Source organism: Salvelinus alpinus, chromosome 6 (assembly GCF_045679555.1).
Source record: "Salvelinus alpinus chromosome 6, SLU_Salpinus.1, whole genome shotgun sequence".
Taxonomy (NCBI): domain Eukaryota; kingdom Metazoa; phylum Chordata; class Actinopteri; order Salmoniformes; family Salmonidae; genus Salvelinus; species Salvelinus alpinus.
In genome coordinates, this window is record NC_092091.1 from 33,229,539 (window position 1) to 33,252,324 (window position 22,786).

The 22,786-nt window shown below is 41.5% G+C and overlaps 1 protein-coding gene across 1 annotated transcript in view; it reads right to left on the reverse strand.

Moving 5' to 3' along the window:
• LOC139578595 (carboxyl-terminal PDZ ligand of neuronal nitric oxide synthase protein-like) overlaps nt 1-22,786 on the reverse strand; it is a 240,252-nt gene that overhangs the window by 108,652 nt on the left and 108,814 nt on the right. The window contains exons 3-4 of the mRNA XM_071406421.1: nt 5,596-5,688; nt 2,158-2,216 (exon numbers count right to left, since the gene is read on the reverse strand). Of these exons, the coding sequence (XP_071262522.1) occupies nt 2,158-2,216; nt 5,596-5,688 (152 nt within the window). The remainder of the gene's footprint in view (nt 1-2,157; nt 2,217-5,595; nt 5,689-22,786) is intronic.

Here is a 22,786-nt window from a genome sequence, read left to right on the forward strand (position 1 = left end):
GCTTCTGTCCGGCCACTCTACCATAAAGGCCTTTCTCCCATCTTCAAAGAGGAACTCTGGAGCTCTGTCAGAGTGACCATCGGGTTCTTGGTCACCTCCCTGACCAAGGCCCTTCTCCCCCGATTTCTCAGTTTGGCAGGGTGGACAGCTCTAGGAAGAGTCTTGGTCGTTCCAAACTTCTTCAATTTAAGAATGATGGAGGCCACTGTGTTCTTGGGGACCTTCAATGCTACAGAAATGTTTTGGTGTATTTTCCCAGATCTCTGCCTCGACACAATCCTATCTCGGAGCTCTACGGACAATTTCTTCGACCTCATGTTTTGCTCTGACCTGCACTGTCAACAGTGGGACCTTATATAGACAGGTGTGTGCCTTTCCAAATCATGTCCAATCAATTGAATTTACCACAGGTGGACTCCAATCAAGTTGTAGAAACATCTCAAGGATGATCAATGGAAACAGGATGAGCTCAATTTCGAGTCTGAATACTTATGCAAATTAGGTATTTCTCTTTTTACTTTGTAATTGTGGGGTATTGTGTGTAGATTGAAGAGTGTGCAAAGCTGTCATCAAGGCAAAGAGTGGCTACTTTGAAGAATCTCAAATCTCAAATATATTTAGATTAGTTTAACACTTTTTTGGTTACTACATGATTCCATATGTGTTATTTCATAGTTTGATGTGTTTGCTATTATTCTACAATGTAGAAAATAGTAAAAATAAAGAAAAACCCTGGAATTAGTAGGTGTGTCCAAACTTTTGACTGGAACTGTATGTGTGACATTTGTTTTGATTCAGAATGGATCATTATCATGCACCTGTATCGAAACAGAGGCAGCGTCATTTTTTGACACCACACTACCAAAAAGCAAGTTCTGCCGGCTCTAGTTTTGCCTAAACTTGATTAGTGTCCAGTCGTGTGGTCCAGTGCTGCAAGGAAAAACATAGTTAAGCTGCATCTAGCCCAGAACAGAGCGGCATGTTTTGCTCTTAATTGTAATCAGAGGGCTGATATAATACTATGCATGCCAGTCTCTCTTGGCTAAGAGTTGAGGAGAGACTGACTGCATCACTTCTTCTTTTAATAAGAAACATTCATGTGTTGAAAATCCCAAATTGTTTGCATAGTCAACTTACACACAGCTCTGACACACACACCAGACATGCCACCAGGGGTCTTTTCATAGTCCCCAAAACCAGAACATATTCAAGAAAGCGTACACTATTATATATAGCCCTAATTGCATGGAACTTCCTTCCATCTCATATTGATGAAATAAACAGCAAACCTGGTTTCAAAAAACAGATAAAGCAACACCTCTCGGCACAACGCCTCTCCCTTATTTGACCAAGATAGTTTGTGTTTATGCATTGATATGTAGGCTACGTGTGCCTTTTATTTTTAATGTAGTTCTGTCTTTGTGCTGTTCTTGTCTAATGATGTTCTGTATTATGTAATTCTGTATTATGTTTCATGTTTTCTGTGGACACCAGGAAGAGTAGCTGCTGCTTTTGCAACAGCTAATGGGGATCCTAATAAAATACCAAATACCAAATCTATGCACTTAAATAGAGAATGGAGGACGCTTTTCCCCGTGGTTAATTTTCATGCCAGTCAGGTAGTCTATACTCCTGTTGTAAAGTGGAGCAATGTGCTTAATATTAGGAAAGTTGAGAAATAAATATAGTAGGCCTAGCCTTTGGCAAGCTGATGGGATCGTCCTCTTTTTATTAGTGGCCTTAACTCTGTTATCTCCCACAATTGCATAGCCTGTAGAAATGTTGCTCAACATGAGCTCATGGGCTCTCATGATGTGTTTGATTCGATTTTCAAAAATATTTGAGTTGATGTCAGAGTGATTAGAGGGACAATGGAGTGCTGAGTATCAGGCAGTTATCAAGTTTGGTAGCATGCTAATGACCAGCAGCAGCATCAGAGCTTGGAGAAGCACAATTACCGTGACTAAAGGTCATGTGGAATTTGACTGCATTCATGACTCGTGACCGCCGGTGTGGCGGTAATACGGTCACCGCAACAGCCCTAGTTACGACACTAGCTGTCACCATAGCAATCACCTAGGCCCCGCCTTGACCTGACATGCCCTCTGTTGGGACAAAATTACTGCTGTAAGATGGTGTTGAAGAGGGAAGTCTTACCTGTAAATGGGATCCTGCATTACCATCATCTTACTCTCATCCCACGTCCACTCCTTCTTCTGTGGAAAGACAGAATAACACTGGTTTAGTGAGGAGTGTGTGGAAGAGAGTCCGCCAGGGGTTTGTGTGTGTTAGGGAAGTGTGTGAGAGAGGCTAAGGCGGAGTGAGAGGAGGTCAGGTCCTCTGTGAGGTACCTTTACACCTACATCAGACACTTTAAAATGAGGCTGTCGCCACTAACTACCACTACTGTAATTTAACATGGTGTCTCGGATTGCCATGGTAATTAACTTTGACCTTGCTGGGCTGGATGTTGGGCTCAAGGACTGGAGATATTGATTATACTGAGCCAATCGATCCACAATCCACAAGGTGAAAACAGCAGTTATCTAGCTGTGATGTTCCATTTAGATATTCTGACTCTCTTGTCTCTTTTGGTCTCTCTCATCTTCTTCGCTCCCTCTCTTCCTATCTTTCTTACTCACCAGTCGTTCTCTTTGGCCGCTTCTTTTTCGTTTGCTCTTTCTCTAGCTCTTTCTCTCATTCTTTCAGTCTCTCTCTTTCTCTCACTTGCACTCTTTCTCTCACTTTCACCTGGCTTTCTCTCCCTCTTGGACTCTCTCATTATCGCTCTCTGTCTTTCTGTCTTTCTCGCTCTCTCTTTCTCATTCTCTCTATTTCTCTCTGTACTGGGCTTCCTCCCAGTTTACTGAGATAATATACATGTCAAAAGGAGAGCGATTGGATTTATTTCTCCATTTGATTTTCATTTCACCACCAACACACTATTTCCACGCAAACATTTCTATTTTCATCCCTCCATTCTGTGAGATGTAAATGAGGCAGTATCTGGACGAGTTGACATTTCATCCCTGGCCAGAGAGCAGGCTGAGAGACAAAGCAGCCACAACCCAGAGCCCCATTCAAACCACAATACCTTTCATTCACTGTACAGCTCATAATAACAATACAAACACCAGTTCACTCCAGCTGTTTAGAATAATACAACCAGAGCTTCTGGGTCTGGCAGAGGCACTTACTGTCTGCTTAGAGGGTCTCACCAGAGTGTGAGGCACTTCTCTCTTTTTTTCCCACTGGGGTTATCGAGGGCAATTATCCTTCACGGTCTAGTGGTCACTTCCTCTATTCCGCCCTTCCTCCTCTCTCTATTCCCTTTCTCTTCCTTCTATATTCTTTCCTCCTTTCTTTATTCCCTCCTTCCTCCTCTCTCTGTTCTCATTTTCCTCCATAAGATGGGTCCCATATGATGGTAAGGGCCTCGGTCTGTGTGGACTCTAAAGGGTAATCCATTCTGCACTGGAATGACTTTGATATAGAAGACTTGCTGGCAGTTTGTGTTCAAGTATTGGGTCTCATTCTCCCACTCCACTGACTGCATAATTAAAGCCACATCCACAGAGTTTTTTTGGCTGGGATGTGAGATATAGGCCATTGGACCCCCGAGGAGTAGATAGGCCGGCGCACCCTCGCGGACATGGAAGCATCCATTGGCATTTAGAGTGGGATAGAGTGGAGAAATGCACAGCACACACACACACGCATGATTTGTCCTTTTGTGTGGTCTAACTTAGAGGTGTGCCCTGGAGGACCACTAAGAACAATGAAGGCCTGCCTGTAATCAGTGTGAGGGAGGGGGATATTTATACCCAGGCCACATACCTCCTCTTTGTAGCCATCCTCCACCTTCCACCCACCCTCTGCTCCTCACCATTGTTAAAGGTTGTTAAGGCTTGTTAAAATGTTCTACAGAGGCTAAATGCATTACAGGTTTCTATAGAGGTAAGTGGGCTTGGCAACTAAAACCCTCACAAACTTTTACAGATATACAATTGAGAGCATCCTGTCGGGCTGTATCACCGCATGGTACGGCAACTGCACCGCCCGCAACCGCAAGGCTCTCCAGAGGGTGGGGCGGTCTGCCTGACCGAGAGACTGAAGAACAGCTTCTATCTCAAGGCCATCAGACTGTTAATAAACAGCCACCACTAGCATATTAGAGGCTGCTGCCTATAGACATAGACTAGAAATCACTAGCCACTTTAAGAAATGGAACATTAGTCACTTTGATAATGTTGACATATCTTGCATTACTCATCTCATATGTATATACTGTATTCTATACTATTTTACTGTATCTTAGTCACTTTAATAATGTTTACACATCTTGCATTACTCATCTCATATGTATATACTGTATTCTATACTATTTTACTGTATCTTAGTCACTTTAATAATGTTTACACATCTTGCATTACTCATCTCATATGTATATACTGCATTCTATACTATTCTACTGTATCTTAGTCCATGCCGCTCTGACATCGCTCGTCTATATATGTATTCTTAATTCCATTCCTTACTTAGATTTGTGTGTATTGAGTATATGTTGTGAAATTGTTAGATATTACTTGTTAGATATTACTGCACTGTCGGAGCTAGAAGCACAAGCATTTCGCTACACCCACAATAACATCTGCTGAACATGTGTATGTGACCAATACAATTGGATTCAATTTATAGCCTTCAGTCGCTGCTTTGAGCCGTATCTAACGGATTTGTACAGTCCTCTCTTTAGAAAACACTGTCTGGAGAGAGGAAAGAAAGGAGAGAGAGAGGAGAGAGAGAAAAATGAGGGAGAGGAAAGAAAGGACCATCTCCATACAGGACTCCAAACAATGGACGGTCAAGGAAGTTAGGAGAGTAGGAGACATCTGCTGAATACCAGTGGCTTCTTTATGCTTGTTTGCATACTAGGGATTATGACTGTACTTCTAGCTTGGCTTTAATAGTGAACTGTAGTAAAACTGAGAGACAGGAGAGAGGTCACCCAAGGTAATCCCAGTCTAACTACTGGCAAGATTTATAGTAAACCTAGCTCAGTGTAGAACTGCTATAAAGAAAGCTTTATAGAAATTAGACGGAGAGAGAAAGACGGGGTGAGTGGAATAGGGGGCGCATTTTTAGCAAAGGACGGATTTGCTCCTGTCCTGCACTCTACCTTGTCTGTTTATCAGGGCACAGGTTCACTCCTCTCTTCCATTCTACCCTATCTGGAGCGGTATTTAGCAGGGCACAGATTTGCTACTCTGCCACTCTACCCTGTCGGAAACATTAGTTTAGCCAGGCACATATTCACTCCTTTCCTTCACTCTACCATGTCTGGAGCTTTATTTAGCAGGGCACAGATTCGCTAATCATTCTGCTGGTGACAGGATTTGAATTCCACTCACTCCTTAAAATCCCAGGATATGACACATCTCAGTAATGGCTGAGTGGGCACAGTTTGACAGAGGAGGTTAGAAACAACACAACACCCATCCACTCTACTCCCTGCCCCTAAGCTCCAGACAGTCACAAATGTAAAGATATTAACAGGATGCAAAAAATAAATAAAAGACTCACTATAAACAGACTCACTTTTTTCTTTTTTCTTAGTGCGACCTTCACTCCATCCACTGAGACTATGATGTTGACCTTCTTCTTCTTTATGTTTTTCACTTTGAATTCATACTGTGGAAAGAAAGATTGATTAACATTAGTAACGATATAACAATTAGAGATGAATGGATGAACTTTTAATTAGAGAAGAATGGATGAACTTTTCAATGCTAGTTCGGGATACTATAGCTATCACATTTCACATTGGATTTCTTAACTATGAAAAGGTAAGAAGTGTTTTTAATTCTGGTGCCGCTCTGCACACACAAGCTTGTTAGCTAGCTAGCTCTGGTCTAGCTCTGGTCTAGCTCTTGTCTAGCTCTTGTCTAGCTCTGGTCTAGCTCTGGTCTAGCTCTGGTCTAGCTCTGGTACAATGTTAAGCCAACTCTGAAGTTCAAAGACAGTTCAAAATAAATGGCAATAGAAACAAAGGTAAAACACATAGTTTGCTGTCATTTCAGCTATTTGATGTGATTGTGTGTTAGCTTTAGTTGGCTAGTTAGGAGCGGGAAAGAAGTAGCTAGCCTGTATGGCAATGTTTTTTGCTTAGAACAGTAGTCACCAAACCTTGAGTCGAGATCACTTTCTGAGTTCAAATGCAAGCCGAGATCTACTGTTCAGAGATGTTTTTTTACATTACTTAAAAAAGCGTACTGTAGTAATGAGGTTTGTGCAGTAGACTATAGGCCCAAAACATTATCACCACATATTGGCCTTGCTTGAATTGCCCTGCTAATGCACTGTTGTTTTTCTCAAATCAAATCAAATCCAATTGTATTGGTCACATACACATGGTTAGCAGATGTTATTGTGAGTGTAGCAAAATGCTTGTGCTTCTAGTTCCGACAGTGCAGCAATATCTAACAAGTAATATCTAACAATTCCACAACAAATACCTAATACACACAAATCTAAGTAAAGGAATGGAATAAGAATATATACACTACATATAATATATGGATGAGCAATGACAGAGCGGCACAGCGAAGATGCAATAGATAGTATATAATACAGTATATACAGTGGGGAGAACAAGTATTTGATACACTGCCGATTTTGCAGGTTTTCCTACTTACAAAGCATGTAGAGGTCTGTAATATTTATCATAGGTACACTTCAACTGTGAGACACGGAATCTAAAACAAAAATCCAGAAAATCACATTGTATGATTTTTAAGTAATTAATTTGCATTTTATTGCATGACATAAGTATTTGATACATCAGAAAAGCAGAACTTAATATTTGGTACAGAAACCTTTGTTTGCAATTACAGAGATCATACGTTTCCTGGAGTTCTTGACCAGGTTTGCACACACTGCAGCAGGGATTTTGTCCCACTCCTCCATACAGACCTTCTCCAGATCCTTCAGGTTTCGGGGCTGTCGCTGGGCAATACGGACTTTCAGCTCCCTCCAAAGATTTTCTATTGGGTTCAGGTCTGGAGACTGGCTAGGCCACTCCAGGACCTTGAGATGCTTCTTACGGAGCCACTCCTTAGTTTCCCTGGCTGTGTGTTTCGGGTCGTTGTCATGCTGGAAGACCCAGCCACGACCCATCTTCAATGCTCTTACTGAGGGAAGGAGGTCGTTGGCCAAGATCTCGCGATACATGGCCCCATCCATCCTCCCCTCAATACGGTGCAGTCGTCCTGTCCCCTTTGCAGAAAAGCATCCCCAAAGAATTATGTTTCCACCTCCACGCTTCACGGTTGGGATGGTGTTCTTGGGGTTGTACTCATCCTTCTTCTTCCTCCAAACACGTCGAGTGGAGTTTAGACCAAAAAGCTCAATTTTTGTCTCATCAGACCACATGACCTTCTCCCATTCTTCCTCTGGATCATCCAGATGGTCATTGGCAAACTTCAGACGGGCCTGGACATGCCCTGGCTTGAGCAGGGGGACCTTGCGTGCGCTGCAGTATTTTAATCCATGACGGCATAGTGTGTTACTAATGGTTTTCTTTGAGACTGTGGTCCCAGCTCTCTTCAGGTCATTGACCAGGTCCTGCCGTGTAGTTCTGGGCTGATCCCTCACCTTCCTCATGATCATTGATGCCCCACGAGGTGAGATCTTGCATGGAGCCCCAGACCGAGGATGATTGACCGTCATCTTGAACTTCTTTCATTTTCTAATAATTGCGCCAACAGTTGTTGCCTTCTCACCAAGCTGCTTGCCTATTGTCCTGTAGCCCATCCCAGCCTTGTGCAGGGCTACAATTTTATCCCTGATGTCCTTACACAGCTCTCTGGTCTTGGCCATTGTGGAGAGGTTGGAGTCTGTTTGATTGAGTGTGTGGACAGGTGTCTTTTATACAGGTAACGAGTTCAAACAGGTGCAGTTAATACAGGTAATGAGTGGAGAACAGGAGGGCTTCTTAAAGAAAAACTAACAGGTCTGTGAGAGCCGGAATTCTTACTGGTTGGAAGGTGATCAAATACTTATGTCTTGCAATAAAATGCAAATTAATTACTTAAAAATCATACAATGTGATTTTCTGGATTTTTGTTTTAGATTCCGTCTCTCACAGTTGAAGTGTACCTATGATAAAAATTACAGACCTCTACATGCTTTGTAAGTAGGAAAACCTGCAAAATCGGCAGTGTATCAAATACTTGTTCTCCCCACTGTACATATGAGATGAGTAATGCAAGATTAAAGTGTCATTATTAAAGTGACTAGTGTTCCATTTATTAAAGTGACTAGTGTTCCATTTATTAAAGTGGCCAACCATTTCAAGTCTGTATGTAGGCAGCCGCCTCACTGTGCTAGGGATGGCTATTTAACAGTGTAATTGCCTTGAGATAGAAGCTGCTTTCCAGTCTCTCGGTCCCAGCTTTGATGCACCTGTATGGACATTGCCTTCCTGAAGGTAGCGGGGTGAACAGGCAGTGGCTCGGGTGGTTGTTTTACTTGCTAATCTTTTTGGCCTTCCTGTGACATCGGGTGCTGTAAGTGTCCTGGAGGGTAGGTGGTCTGCCCCCGGTGATGAGTTGTGCAGACCGCACGATCCTCTGGAGAGCCATGTGGTTGCGGGCGGTGCAGTTGCCTTACCAGGCTGTGATACAGCTCGACTGTATGCTCTCAATTGTGCATCTGTAAATGTTTGTGAGGGTTTTAGGTGACAAGCCACATTTCTAAAGCCTCCTTCCTCAGCGCCGTTGAGCCTTCTTCACCACACTGTGTGTGTGTGTGGACCATTTGAGTTTGTCAGTGATGTGTATGCCGAGGAACTTAAAACTTTCCACCTTCTCCATGGCTGTCCTGTCGATGTGGATAGGGGGGTGCTCCCTCTGCTGTGTCCTTAAGTCCACGATCATCTCCTTTGTTTTGTTGATGTTGAGTGAGAGGTTATTTTCATGACACCACACTCACAGAGCCCTCACCTCCTCCCTGTAGGCTGTCTCGTCGTTGTTGGTAATCAAGACTACTACTGTTGTGTCGTCTGCAAACTTGATGATTGAGTTGGAGATGTGCATGGCCACGCAGTAATGGGTGAACAGGGAGTACAGGAGGGGGCTGAGTACCCAACCTTGTGGGGCCCCAGTGTTGAGGATCAGCAAAGTGGAGATGTTGTTTCTTACTTTCACCACCTAGAGGTGGCCCGTCAGGAAGTCCAGGACCCAATTGCACAGGGTGGGGTTGAGACCCAGGGCCTCAAACTTAATGATGAGTTTGGAAGGTACTATGGTGTTGAATGCTGAGCTATAGTCAATGAACAGCATTCTTACATAGGTATTCCTCTTGTCCAGATGGGATAGGGCAGTGTGCAGTGTGATGGCGATTGCATTGTCTGTGGACCTTATGGGGCGGTAAGCAAATTGAATGGGTCTAGGGTGACAGGTAAGGTAGAGGTGATATGAACATTGACTAGTCTCTCAACGCAATTCTCAGATAATAAAAAAAAAGTATATTTCAACATTTGAGGTAGGCTACATGATCACACCGGTAATCAGTGTTCCCTCTAAGCTGTGCACGCACACGCGCCCCAGGACTACCTTCTTCTGCGCAGAGAAGCACTAGTTTGAACTTCACTCAACTTTCTAGAGTTTTCCCCGTAAGTTAACAATACCAATGTTTCCCTTTACTGTTGGAATTGTGATCAAATCAACGTGATATTAGCCACTTTCAATGCAACATACCGAGACAAAACGAACTATGCAAGACATGGAATGCAAAACTATCTATGCAAGAAATGTTGTTGTAGGCAGAACGCATTGGAGTAGGATTCTATTGCATTGACAGGCATGACTAAACAGTCTACAGTTGAAGTCGGAAGTTTACATACACCTTAGCCAAATACATTTAAACTCCGTTTTTCACAATTCCTGACATTTAATCCTGGTGAAAATTCCCTGTCTTAGGTCAGTTAGGATCACCACTTTATTTTAAGAATGTGAAATGTCAGAATAATATTAGAGGGAAAGATTTATTTCAGCTTGTATTTCTTTCATCACATTCGCAGTGGGTCAGAAGTTTACATACACTCAATTAGTATTTGGTAGCATTGCCTTTAAATTGTTTATCTTGGCTCAAACGTTTTGTCCAGCCTTCCACAAGCTTCCCACAAAAAGCTGGGTGAATTTGGCCCATTCCACCTGACAGAGCTGGTGTAACTGAGTCAGATTTGTAGGCCTCCTTGCTCGCACAAACCTTTTCAGTTCTGCCCAAAAATGTTCTATGGGACTGAAGTCAGGGCTTTGTGATGGCCACTCCAATACCTTGAATTTGTTGTCCTTAAGCCATTTTGCCACAACCTTGGAAGTATGCTTGGGGTCATTGTCCATTTGGAAGACCCATTTGCGACCAAGCTTTAACTTCCTGACTGATGTCTTGAGATGTTGCTTCAATATATCCACATAATTTTCCTGCCTCATGATGCCATCTATTTTGTGAAGTGCATCAGTCCATCCTGCAGCAAAGCACTCCCACAATATGATGCTGCCACCCCCATGCTTCATGGTGGGGTTGGTGTTCTTCGGCTTGCAAGCGACCCCCTTTTTCCTCCAAACATAACAATGGTCACGATGGCCAAACAGTTCTATTTTTGTTTCATCAGACCAGAGGACATTTCTCCAAAAAGTACGATCTTTGTCCCCATGTGCAGGTGCAAACTGTAGTCTGGCCTTTTTATGGCGGTTTTGGAGCAGTGGCTTCTTCCTTGCTGAGCGGCCATTCAGGTTATGTCTATATGGGACTCGTTTTACTGTGGATATAGATACTTTTGTACCTGTTTCCTCCAGCATCTTCACAAGGTCCTTTGCTGTTGTTCTGGGATTGATTTGCACTTTTCGCACCAAAGTACGTTCATCTCTAGGAGACAGAACGCGTCTCCTTCCTGAGTGGTATGACGGCTGTGTGGTCCCATGGTGTTTATACTTGCATACTATTGTTTGTACTGATGAACGTGGTATCTTCAGGCGTTTGGAAATAGCTCCCAAGGATGAACCAGACTTGTGGAGGTCTACAATTTTTTTTCTGAGGTCTTCTTTTGATTTTCCCATGATGACAAATAAAGAGGAACTGAGTTTGAAGGTAGACCTTGAAGTACACCTCCAATTGACTCAAATTATGTCAAATTAGCCTATCAGAAGCTTTTAAAGCCATGACATCATTTTCTGGAATTGTCCATGCTGTTTAAAGGCACAGTCAACTTAGTGTATGTACATTTCTGACCCACTGGAATTGTGATACAGTGAATTATAAGTGAAATAATCTGTCTGTAAACAATTGTTGAAAAAATTACTTTGACAGTTTTAAGAAAATACTCCCCAAAAAGTAAGAGAGAAGAATAACAAATAATTAAAGAGCAGCAGTAAATAAAAATAGTGAGGCTATATACAGTGCGTGTCATGCACAAAGTAGATTGCCACCGACTTGCCAAAACTATAGTTTGTTAACAAGAAATTTGTGGAGTGGTTGAAAAACAAGTTTTAATGACTCCAACCTAAGTGTATGTAAACTTCTGACTTCAACTGTATATGCAAATAGACCATTGCCATATATGGATCTGTGCCATTCACTTTGAACTGGACTGTTTTTATAGCATGAGCAGTTGTGAGTAGATGTGCTTGTTTTGAGATCAAAGCGAGAGCTACATATAGTGACGTGCACATTTGTACATTTGCTCATATCCTTTGCAAGATAGTGAGTTATTAGCCCAGTTATGGATCATTTGTAGTCAGCAATGGGGGAGTGATTGCTTCTTGCAAGACACCAAAATGGTGTGCGTTTCTAGAAATCTTATCTTTTTGTCTTAAATGAGAAGTGTTGTATTTTCAGACAGGCTTTAATAAAATGACCAAATTACCACAAATTACCAAAAGTATGTGGACGCCTGCTTGTCAAACATCTCATTCCAAAATCTGGTACCCCCTTTGCTGCTATAACAGCCTCCACTCTTCTGGGAAGGCTTTCCACTAGATGTTGGAACATTGCTGTGGGGACTTGTTTCCATTCAGCCACACGATTTTGGGCGATTAGGCCTGGCTAGCAGTTGGCGTTCCAATTCATCCCAAAGGTGTTCGATGGGGTTGAGGTCAGGGCTCTTTGCAGGCCATCAAGTTTTTCCACACCAATCTCGACAAACCATTTCTGTATGGACCCCAATTTGTGCTGTCATGCTGTAACAGGAAAGGGCCTTCCCCAAACTTCTGTCACAATGTTAGCAGCACTGGAACTAAGGGGCCTAGCCTGAACCATGAAAAACAGCCCCAGACCATTATTCCTCCTCCATCAAACTTTACTCTATTGACACTATTCATTGAGGCCAGTAGCGTTCTCCTGGCATCCGCCAAACCCAGATTTGTCCGTCGGACTGCCAGATGGTGAAGCGTGATTCATCACTCCAGAGAACGCGTTTCCACAGCTCCAGAGTCCAATATCGGCAAACTTTACACCACTCCAGTCGACGCTTGGCATTGCGCATGTTGATCTTAGGCTTGTCTGCGGCTGCTCGGCCATGGAAATACATTTCATGAAGCTCCCGACGAACAATTATTGTGGTGACTTTGCTTCCAGAGGCAAATTTGAAACTCGGTAGTGAGTGTTGCAACCGAAGACAGATGATCTTGCCTACGGAGCTGTGAGGGGAACGGCACCTCCGTACCTTCAGGCTCTGATCAGGCCCTACACCCAAACAAGGGCACTGCGTTCATCCACCTCTGGCCTGCTCGCCTCCCTACCTCTGAGGAAGTACAGCTCCCGCTCAGCCCAGTCAAAACTGTTCGCTGCTCTGGCACCCCAATGGTGGAACAAACTCCCCCACGACGCCAGGTCAGCGGAGTCAATCACCACCTTCCCGGAAACACCTGAAACCCCACCTCTTTAAGGAATACCTAGGATAGGATGAAGTAATCCTTCTAACCCCCCCCCCCCCTTAAAAGAGTTAGATGCACTATTGTAAAGTGGTTGTTCCACTGGATATCATAAGGTGAATGCACCAACTTGTAAGTCGCTCTGGATAAGAGCGTCTGCTAAATGACTTAAATGTAAATGTAAATGTAATGATCTCTAGCAGGGCAGAAACTTGACTAACTAACTTGTTGGAAAGGTGGCATCCTATGATGGTGCAACGTTGAAAGTCACTTAGCTCTTCAGTAAGGCCATTCTACTGCCAATGTTTTCTATGGAGATTGCATGATTGTGCGCTCAATCAACACTGGCTGCCTGCTCTGAGTCTGAGGCTGGGGCCTGCCAGGAAACTCATCCTCTGCTTAACCCTGAGGAAGAGGAATAATCTGCTAACCACAACCTTTTACCAGGCCAGCGGCTAACAGACAGCTGGAATTGATTGACAGGCAGAGACAGGAAGACAGACAGCCAGTAAGGCTGAGGGGTAGAGACAGACATACAGACAGCACATGTGTTTGAGCATGTGTGTGGGTACTGCATGTGCATATTTGTTTGGCTTGTGTGGGCATCTGAATGGCCTCTTTTTTAAAGGTATTTTTTAAGGAGTGGGGCTTTCCCACTCCTTTTGTAATTTTATAGGTTTATTGAAGAGATAGTAAAGTGTTGGAATGACAGGAGTAGGATGAGCCAAAGGGCAGTGGGACGGATTTGAATCCATGCCGACTCCGGCATACATGTGTATTGTGGTCAGCGTCTTTAACTGCTGGACCACACAGGCCATACGACTGCATCTATCTAATGGCTCCCACTGGGCAGCTGGCACATACAGTATATGCATCTATGCAGCGTAATCAGTCAATCATCAGTCAATCACATCAATTAGTCTGGTCTGGCAGGCTAGTAAATAGGCGCCACAGCACATTCACTTTCAATTTCCAATCTATATTTACTACTGATGATGGGATGTTCAACAACACATGAAAGGACCAAATAAACTGACCTAATTACGACAGTTAACGCTGCAATGACTCCCTGCAAAAGAAAAGCCAGAGACCATACATTTTTGTGCTGCCATTTTGAAAATTAGATCTTGTGAAAAAAAACAGGGCTTAGAAGACGAATCCTTCCCTTAGAAATACTTTTCATGTAAATACTATACGGTGTGTCTCTCAGAATTTGACTCATTTAACATTTAGCCTTCATATTGCCAGAAAAGCAGGTCATTATTTCCTAAAGGTCGGCTCCAGTCGTTTGCTCTGTAATCCATCAAAGCAATAACAACACTATCAGACAAATGTAATGCCATCTTCAGTATCAAATGCTATTTTCAGACACACACAAATACCATTCATATCATCCAACAATGATTCATCAATGACTGCCATAATAATAAACATTTTCACAGAGGTTGGATGCGGTATTTTACCTGCATTTCGTCTCTCACACACACACACACACGTACAAACATACACACGCACACACACACCCTCAGACATTAAAACTCTGCAAAAGGTGTCTTTCAGAAGTCTGCCAGCTAGCTGACTAGTTCAGTGTGCCAGCATATGCATGGAAGGGTCCGGTCTTAAATAAATAGTTGCCTTATGAAAGAGCATACGCTTTTGATCTTTAAGGGGCAATCTGCACTTGAATTGATGACAAACTGGTATCCCTGCCGCTGTTTTAGTAAAAAGCTGAGGGATCGGGCTGGAGAAATGTAACTACTCACAAATAGTTCATAGACAGAAATATGGTTCAAAGGAATGAGTATAGTTTTGACCATGTTTTGAAGCAATACAGTGTTTGTTTAAATTTACATTACAAACATTGGATTAAAACAAGTTTATATCTTGGGTTCTGATGGGATACAACAGTTGAACTAAGCTCATGAGGCATTTATAAGTTACAGTATATTAATGGGTATACTGTATATCAGTAATTTCTAAGTACAAAAAAATGCATGTACAGTAGTAACTGCTGATTGACCATTTAAAGACTTTATGGACTTAATGGGTATACTGTATATCAGTAATTTATAAGTACAAAAAAAATGCATGTACAGTAGTAACTGCGGATTGCCCATTTAAAGACTTTATGAAGTAGTCCTTGAGAGAAATTGTGGTGTGTGTGTGTGTGTGATGCTGTCCAACTTTCCTTCCATCTGTTAGGGGGGAGAGCTAGAGCAGACAGAGCCAGGCCAACACTGTTAACCACCTGCCTACACACACACGCGCAAACGCACACGCACGGACACACACACGCAGTCCCTGAGCAGCAGTGTGTGTTACTACCCAGGGGCCAAAGTGATCCACGAGGGCTCTAATTCAATCCTAACAAGTAGCATTAGTTTGGATTATCGACCAGAAACCATCAGGTAGACCAATCAATCTCCCTGACACCTCTCCTCCCGAGAGAGAGTGGGAATACGGGAGAGAGGAAGAGGGGGGGAAGAAGGAGAGAGTTTGAGTGTGGGTCTGTGTGAAAGAATGAGGTCAAGAAAGAAAGAGAAACTGGTAATGGTTTGAGGAATGTAAAATTTTGACTGTTGACTGTCTGGGAGAAAAGGTAAGAGTGAAATCTCTAATTTCCAATATCTAAAACCATGATCATTTTACTGAGAAGGAGTGAGGAGCCAGATGCCTGCCTTCTGCCATCTGCCCTTTTAAATAACAGATTGGCTGTTAAACACAACCTAGTGCCCAAACTACACCAGGACGTTCTACACCCTATGCACTAGTGGACATCTAAGAAGATTAGATAAGTAAAAAGTTACCCACTGGGCATGCACTGTTGGAATCAACGTTGTTTGCACGTAATTTCAATGAAATTACATTGAACCAACATGCAATAGACGTTGAATTGATGTCGGGACCCAGTGGGTAATAGCTCCATCTGGCCATCTAGATGGAATTTGTGCCATTTTCCTAGAACTATCCAATCATTTCAGATCTCCACAAGTGGCTAGGAATCGATTTGCGATTGGGCGACTGTGTTTTAAAACAAGTTACGGGGGACCATTTAATCCCAAACCACTTAAACTCATATTACTATGATCAAGTTTGGGGCATTTCCATCTAAAAGGATCCATGAGTGCCAACATGTGAAGTTCATAGGACCATATCAAATTGGATTTCAAATGATAGCTAAGAGTCTATATTTTTGAGACATTAAGGCATATGGTCATTTCCATGTAAAACGACCCATGAGCACCAACATGTGAAGTTCATAGGAGGATGTCAAATTGGGCTTCAAATGAAAGCTAAGTGTCTATATATATGAGAAATTAACACATACACATTATTCAACCATTTTCCATCCAAACAATTTCGAAGAAGCAAAAGCTTAGATTTTGGGCCAAACAAATGGAAAAGGGGTCTTAGACAAGATCTACCAGAATAAGTTTTAAAAGGTATTAGACATAATTAAAAAACAATAATGTTGATGTAAAGACCACTGCCTACTAATATCAACACTTACTGTATATTTAGTTTTAGACAAATTATTTGCCTTCTGTAAATTTAAGAAACATTGTCTTGTGCCTTGTAATTCCGTTACCCTGTAATTCCGTTTTCTAATTTGTCTCCCCCATGAGGACAATGAAAGTTCATACATTAGAAGTAACAAGTAAAGGTAGACCTACCAATTAGTTATAGTGTTTTACTGATATCAAGTTTGTTTATGAAATCACAAAAAAATCTGTTACGAAATTACTGCAAATTAATTGGCTACAATGGGAAATCATAGTAGGGTCACCTGCTACTGTCTTCCCTTCCACTGGCATACTGTTATGTTAAAATCAAATCTAATTTTATTTGTTACATGCACCGAATACAACAGGTGTAGACCTTACCGTGAAATGCTTACTTAACCAACAATGCAGTTCAAGAAATAGAGTTAATAATTATTAAATAAACAAAAGTAAAAAAAAGATTAAAAAAAAGTAACACAATAAAATAACAATAACGAGGCTATATACAGGGGGTACCAGTACCGAGCCAATGTGCAGGGGTACAGGTTAGTCAAGGTATGTTCAGCTCATAACTCATTTTTTTCTCTTTCTGTCGTCTGGTGTTCAAAGCTAGACTGAAAACAGTCTGGACTATACTTCCCTCTCATTCTCCATTTTTCTCTCTCTCTCTGTCGCTCTCACACACTCTCTTCTCTCTCTCTCTCCAGTTAATGCCAGTTTGTTGAACTTTGAAATCAATGATCTTTGTTTCGCATACATTTTAAAGTGAAAAATCTGAGTCAAAGCGTAATTCCGTTATTGTGCAATTGCCCTTTGTGTTATGTTGTTTGAAGAGAGAGGCCTTTGGCCTTCAATTCCCACTCAGAGATGCTATGTGTCCATGGCTACCGGAGCTACAAGAGCGAGAGTGGTTTCCATAGCGAGTCGTTAGAATATCACAATGTCCTCCAGAAGTATTAATCTAGAAAAAGTAATTACCATGTCATCATTATTTTCTCTCTTTCTGTTTTTCTCAAATTTTCTTAATCTCTTCCCTTTTGTCTCTCTCTCAATTTGTCTCTCTCTTCGTCTCTCATATCTCACTAAGGACGTATGACATAGAGAAATAGAGGGAGAAAGAGAGCGATAGAGTCGTTCCATGTCATTTCAGTAAGCCATGACACCCACCATCTCAGATCATTCAGAAATTGTTTCTGTAGTTAGAAACAGAGAGCATTCCTACACCATAATATTGTTGAATTTATATTTGATCTCTGTGAAATTAAGGTAATTAATTGACCCCAAATTGGCCCTTTTAATTTATAGGATGCACATAATATTCAATAAATATAGTACCCAACATCCAATTTGGAATTTGGACCATATTTCTTCCTACCATTGAGTAAAACACGAGGAATGAAATGGTAAAAAGCCACCCACGGATCCCCCACACCTCACACCAATCCCACCTCAACAACCAGTATACAGTATCAGTTCTCTATGTCTGACAAGTAGTATGGAGCTGTGGCTTGGGATATTGCTTCTTCATTCTATGTAATGTATTCCCTGTGAATCTTGTGATCCATTTTGTTGGTCTCATGTTTATTAAATGTATTACAACATTTTCTTTGCAACTTGGGTAGAACACCAATAGCTTTTGCTCATGATGAAAGTAAATTGTCCAGCCAGTCCAGGAAAGCAATTCAATTTGTCCTTCTATTAGCAACCTAATACCTCAACCAAACACTCTGTGAATTGTCCAACAAATGGCAGCTCTCTGAGGGGGCTATCCCTAGAGTGCAACTCTAATACGAAGACTTTTCTTACAAAAATGGGCTAGTGACTAAAATGTTGTGACAACTGTTAACAAAATAATACAATTATAAAACATTGCATTGCAGTAGATTTAAAACAATACAAATATTAGAAAACACCTCTATATGTAGTGTGATTCGTGACATTTACCATTATATCCAGCCAAACCTAATACCATTACTATTGCAAAACACTATTTGTATTTATTAGGGATCCCCTTTTAGCCAGGGCAGCAGCTACTCTTCCTGGAGTCCAAACACATTAAGGATCTTACATTACATATAAAACAAAAGATAAAACAGTACATCATATAACATTATTACACCACTACATATCTACAATACAAAATGAATAATACCACGATACAATATTATTTCAATCTGCTTGTGTGTAGAGTGCTAGCGTTGTGTGTGTGTATGCGTGTGTCTGTACCTGTGTGTGTGTGTGTCTCTTCACAGAACAGTAGTCAAGGTGTGACAAAAATAGGGCCTGTAGGACCTGCCTTGATGACAGTGTTGTTAAGAAGGCAGAGCAGTGCTTTATTATGGACAGACTTCTCCCCAACTTAGCTACTGTTGTATCAACATGTTTTGACCATAACAGTTTACAATCCAGGATTACTCCAAGTAGTTTAGTCACCTCAACTTGCTAAATTTCCACATTATTCACTACAAAATATAATTGTGGTTTAGGGTTTAGTGAATAATTTGTCCCAAATACAGTGCTTTAATTATTTTTTAAATATATTTAGGACTAACTTATTCCTTGCCACCCATTCTGAAACCAGCTGCAGCTCCTTGTTAAGTGTTGAAGTAATTTCAGTCGCTGTAGTAGCTGACATGTATAGTGTTGAGTCATCTGCATATATGGACAAGCCAGTGGCATGTCGTTAGTAAAGAATGAAAAAAGTAAGGGGCTTAGACAACTGCCCTGGGGAATTCCTGATTCTACCTGGATTATGTTGGAGAGGCTTCCATTAAAGAATACCCTCTGTGTTCTGTTATACAGGTAACTCTTTATCCACAATATAGTAGGAGGTGTAAAGCCATAACACAAGTTTTTCCATCAGCAAACTATGGTCGATAATGTCTAACAAAACAGCCCCCACAATCTTTTCACCATCAAGGGTTTGTAACAGGCTGATTGGTTTGCTATTTGCGCCAGTAAAGGGGGCTTTACTATTCTTAGGTAGCGGAATGACTTTTGCTTCCCTCCTGAGGGCGCACACTTTCTAGTAGGCTTAAATTGAAGATATGGCAAATATAAAGTGTGTGTTTGGGATTTTTACCATTGAAGACCATTAGCGACCATAACATTGAAACCATCAGAACTGCTGTAGACTAATGGTTTGCTTGTTCACCAATAATGGTCTAACTAATCCAGACCTATTTTGAAGGGAATAAATCCCCACACACAGGGGCCGTTTACTGGACACAGATTAAGCCTAAGAGAAGGACAAACTGAATTTCTTTCATGGAGGACTGGCTTGAATTATAAGGATGACCGCACAATTTATTTTCATCATGAGCAAAAGCTATTGGTTTTCTACCCAAAGTTGCAATGAACATGTTGTGATCCCGTGTGGCTCAGTTGGTAGAGCATGTGTCACGTTCCTGACCTGTTTTCTGTTTTGTATGTGTGTGATGGTCAGGGCGTGAGTTTTGGGTGGGCAGTCTATGTTTGCTGTTTCTATGTTGGTTTTGGGTTGCCTGGTATGGCTCTTAATTAGAGGCAGGTGTTTTGCGTTTTCCTCTAATTGAGAGTCATATTAAGGTAGGTTGTTCTCACTGTTTGTTGGTGGGTGATTGTCTCCTGTGTCCTTGTTGGTGTACCACACGGGACTGTAGCGTTTGTTCGGTTTTTGTGTAGTCTGTTTTCCCTGTCCGTGCGTTCTTCGTGTTTTATGTAAGTACTCTCGTTCAGGTCTGTCTTCTTCGTTTTGTTGTTTTGTAAAATATTCAAGTGTTCTTCGTGTGTTTAGTTTTGTCTTGTAAATAAAGTTTCATGATGTATTCAAAACCCGCTGCACGTTGGTCAAATCCATGCTACTCCTCTTCTGATGAGGAGAAGGAGGAAGCGCGTTACAGCATGGCTGTCACGACGTGTATGTAGGTGGCAGGGAAGTAAAGCGCAGGAGAGTTAAACTAGGTATAAATGGAGTATTTTAATAAATTAAAAAATAAACTCCAAAACCAAAGTCCATAATAAAATAAATGTGGGTACAAGAACCCGTCGCACACCAATCCATAGAACATGAACATAACAGTAAACAATCTCTGACAAGGACATGAGGGGAAACAGAGGGTTAAATACACAACAATTAATGAATAGGATTGGAACCTGGTGTGTAAGAAGACCAGACAAAACCAATGGAAAATGAAACATAGATCAATGATGGCTAGAAGACCGGTGACGCCGAGCACCGCCCAAACAAGGAGAGGCATCGACTTCGGCAGAAGTCGTGACAATGGCGCTTACAACGCCAAGGTTAATGTGTCCGATTCCCATGGGAGACCAGTTGGAAAAAGTATGAAAATGCTAAATCTCTTTGGAAAAGAGTGTCTGCTAAATGACTAAAATGTTCACATGTAATCCATTTAATAAACACAAGAGATCAGCAAAATGGATAAAAGGGTGTAGCAGTAGCAGGAAAAGCATCACCAGATTCACAGGGAATACATTACGTAGGATGAAGAAGCAATACACCAAGCCACAGCTCTATGGCTTGGTGTATAGAGCAATAAAGAAATGGAATAAATTAACTGAGCAAACCAGAAACCTTTCAATATATACATTTAAACATTATTTTAAAACGATTTAAATATAATACATAGAAATGTTGTGGGACTATAGTAGATGAAGAATCAATATTTTTTAGATTGAGTATTTATTGGGTCATTATGTTAGTATATTATGTTTGTAATAGTGTGTTATATGTGGAAATGTGTTCGTATTATGAATTGTATTTGAATGTTTAACGACTCTTGGAAGATTAGTCCAAATGGGGACTAAAAGAGATCCAAATAAAATAAAATAAAATCTATACTACTTGTCAGACACAGAGAACTGATACTATATACTGGTTGTTGGGTGTGGGATTGAGAATGATCAGTGGGCAAGTGGCTCCTTATAAGGAAGCTGTGGGGCTCACTTCATTCAACACTTGACCTGTTTGTCTCCAACAGGTTACTTTCGTAACCCCAAGTGTCATGTTTCATCCTGGGGAGTGGTACTACACCAGCAGCCAGTAGAAAGGAGATGTCTCATTCCCCTCAGCCTATTAGACGCATTAGAGAGCTGGCCCATGGTATTAATCATACCAGAGATAGCTGTCTATCTTCTCCAGCACTGAGAGTGAGAACTCACTCCATCTCTACATTACAGGGACCAAAGGAACACACTGATCAGTAGAGTTGAATAAACGCAGTACAGGGAATACATTGTACAGCTTTTTATTTATTTGTCTCTCTCGCTCGCTCTCTTTCTTGAATTTAATATATTTTATCAGACAGTATGAATAGATGAGAGCGATAGAGAGAAAGTACAATGAAGAGAGAAAGGGAAAGAGAGAGAGGGGGGGGGGGGGTTCCATTACTGAGGTGGTGTTAGGTTCCCCCTCTCCCTCTTTCCTTTTTCTATTGACAATGGAAAGAATGTGATTGAATACAGTTACTGTATCTAGTCTGGTTGGAACAGAATAGGGTTCTGTGCTAGAACACAGGCAAACTCAATTTGGAAGACATTTTGCGATAGATTACTTCCAAGGCATTTTCATTTTCAAGGCCAATCTATGAGGAATACTGACAGTGGTTTGACCTCAGCTGAATGATGGCGTTCTGAGGTTTAGTTTAAAGACTCTCTTTCTCTCAATTCAATTCAAAGAGCTGTATTGGCATGGGAAACATGTTTACATCGCTAAAGCAAGTGAAATAGATAAGCAAAAGTGAAATAAACTTTTTCTCCCACTAGGAATCGCTCTATCAATTCAATTAAATTCAATTTGCTTTATTGGCATGACGTAACGATGTACATATTGCCAAAGCTTACTTTGGAGATTTACAATATTAACATAATTAATAATAATAATCAATATTCTATCTCTCTCACTCTCTCACTATGTCTCTCTCTCTCTATGGCCCTGTCTCTCTCTCTGGCCCTGTCTCTCTCTCTTTCCCTGTCTCTCTCTCTTGCCCTGTCTCTGTAAAAAAGGCTGCCCTGCTCCCCCGCTTTGTTCTAACTTCCCCTCACAGTCCCTTTGGTTTCCCTCAAGTCCCTTTAGTGTGGCTGCTCAGTCTAACTTAGTTGTCACTCACCCATCATAGCCCCGCCATTCACAGGTTTCTGAGGAATTTTTATTATGGGCATTAACACCAATACCTGAATGTTGTGTGTGCATTGAAATGTGAGTTCATAGCAGGTTAATATTGGGGGGATTTATGCTGTGTGGTAATGGGTAATTAGCAATAATCACTTAGTTCCTTAATAAGTTTGTAGCTATTTTCTACTGTACAGGTTTTGCTGTTCTGTAGCTAATGTTAGCGTGGTGATACTGCTTTGCAA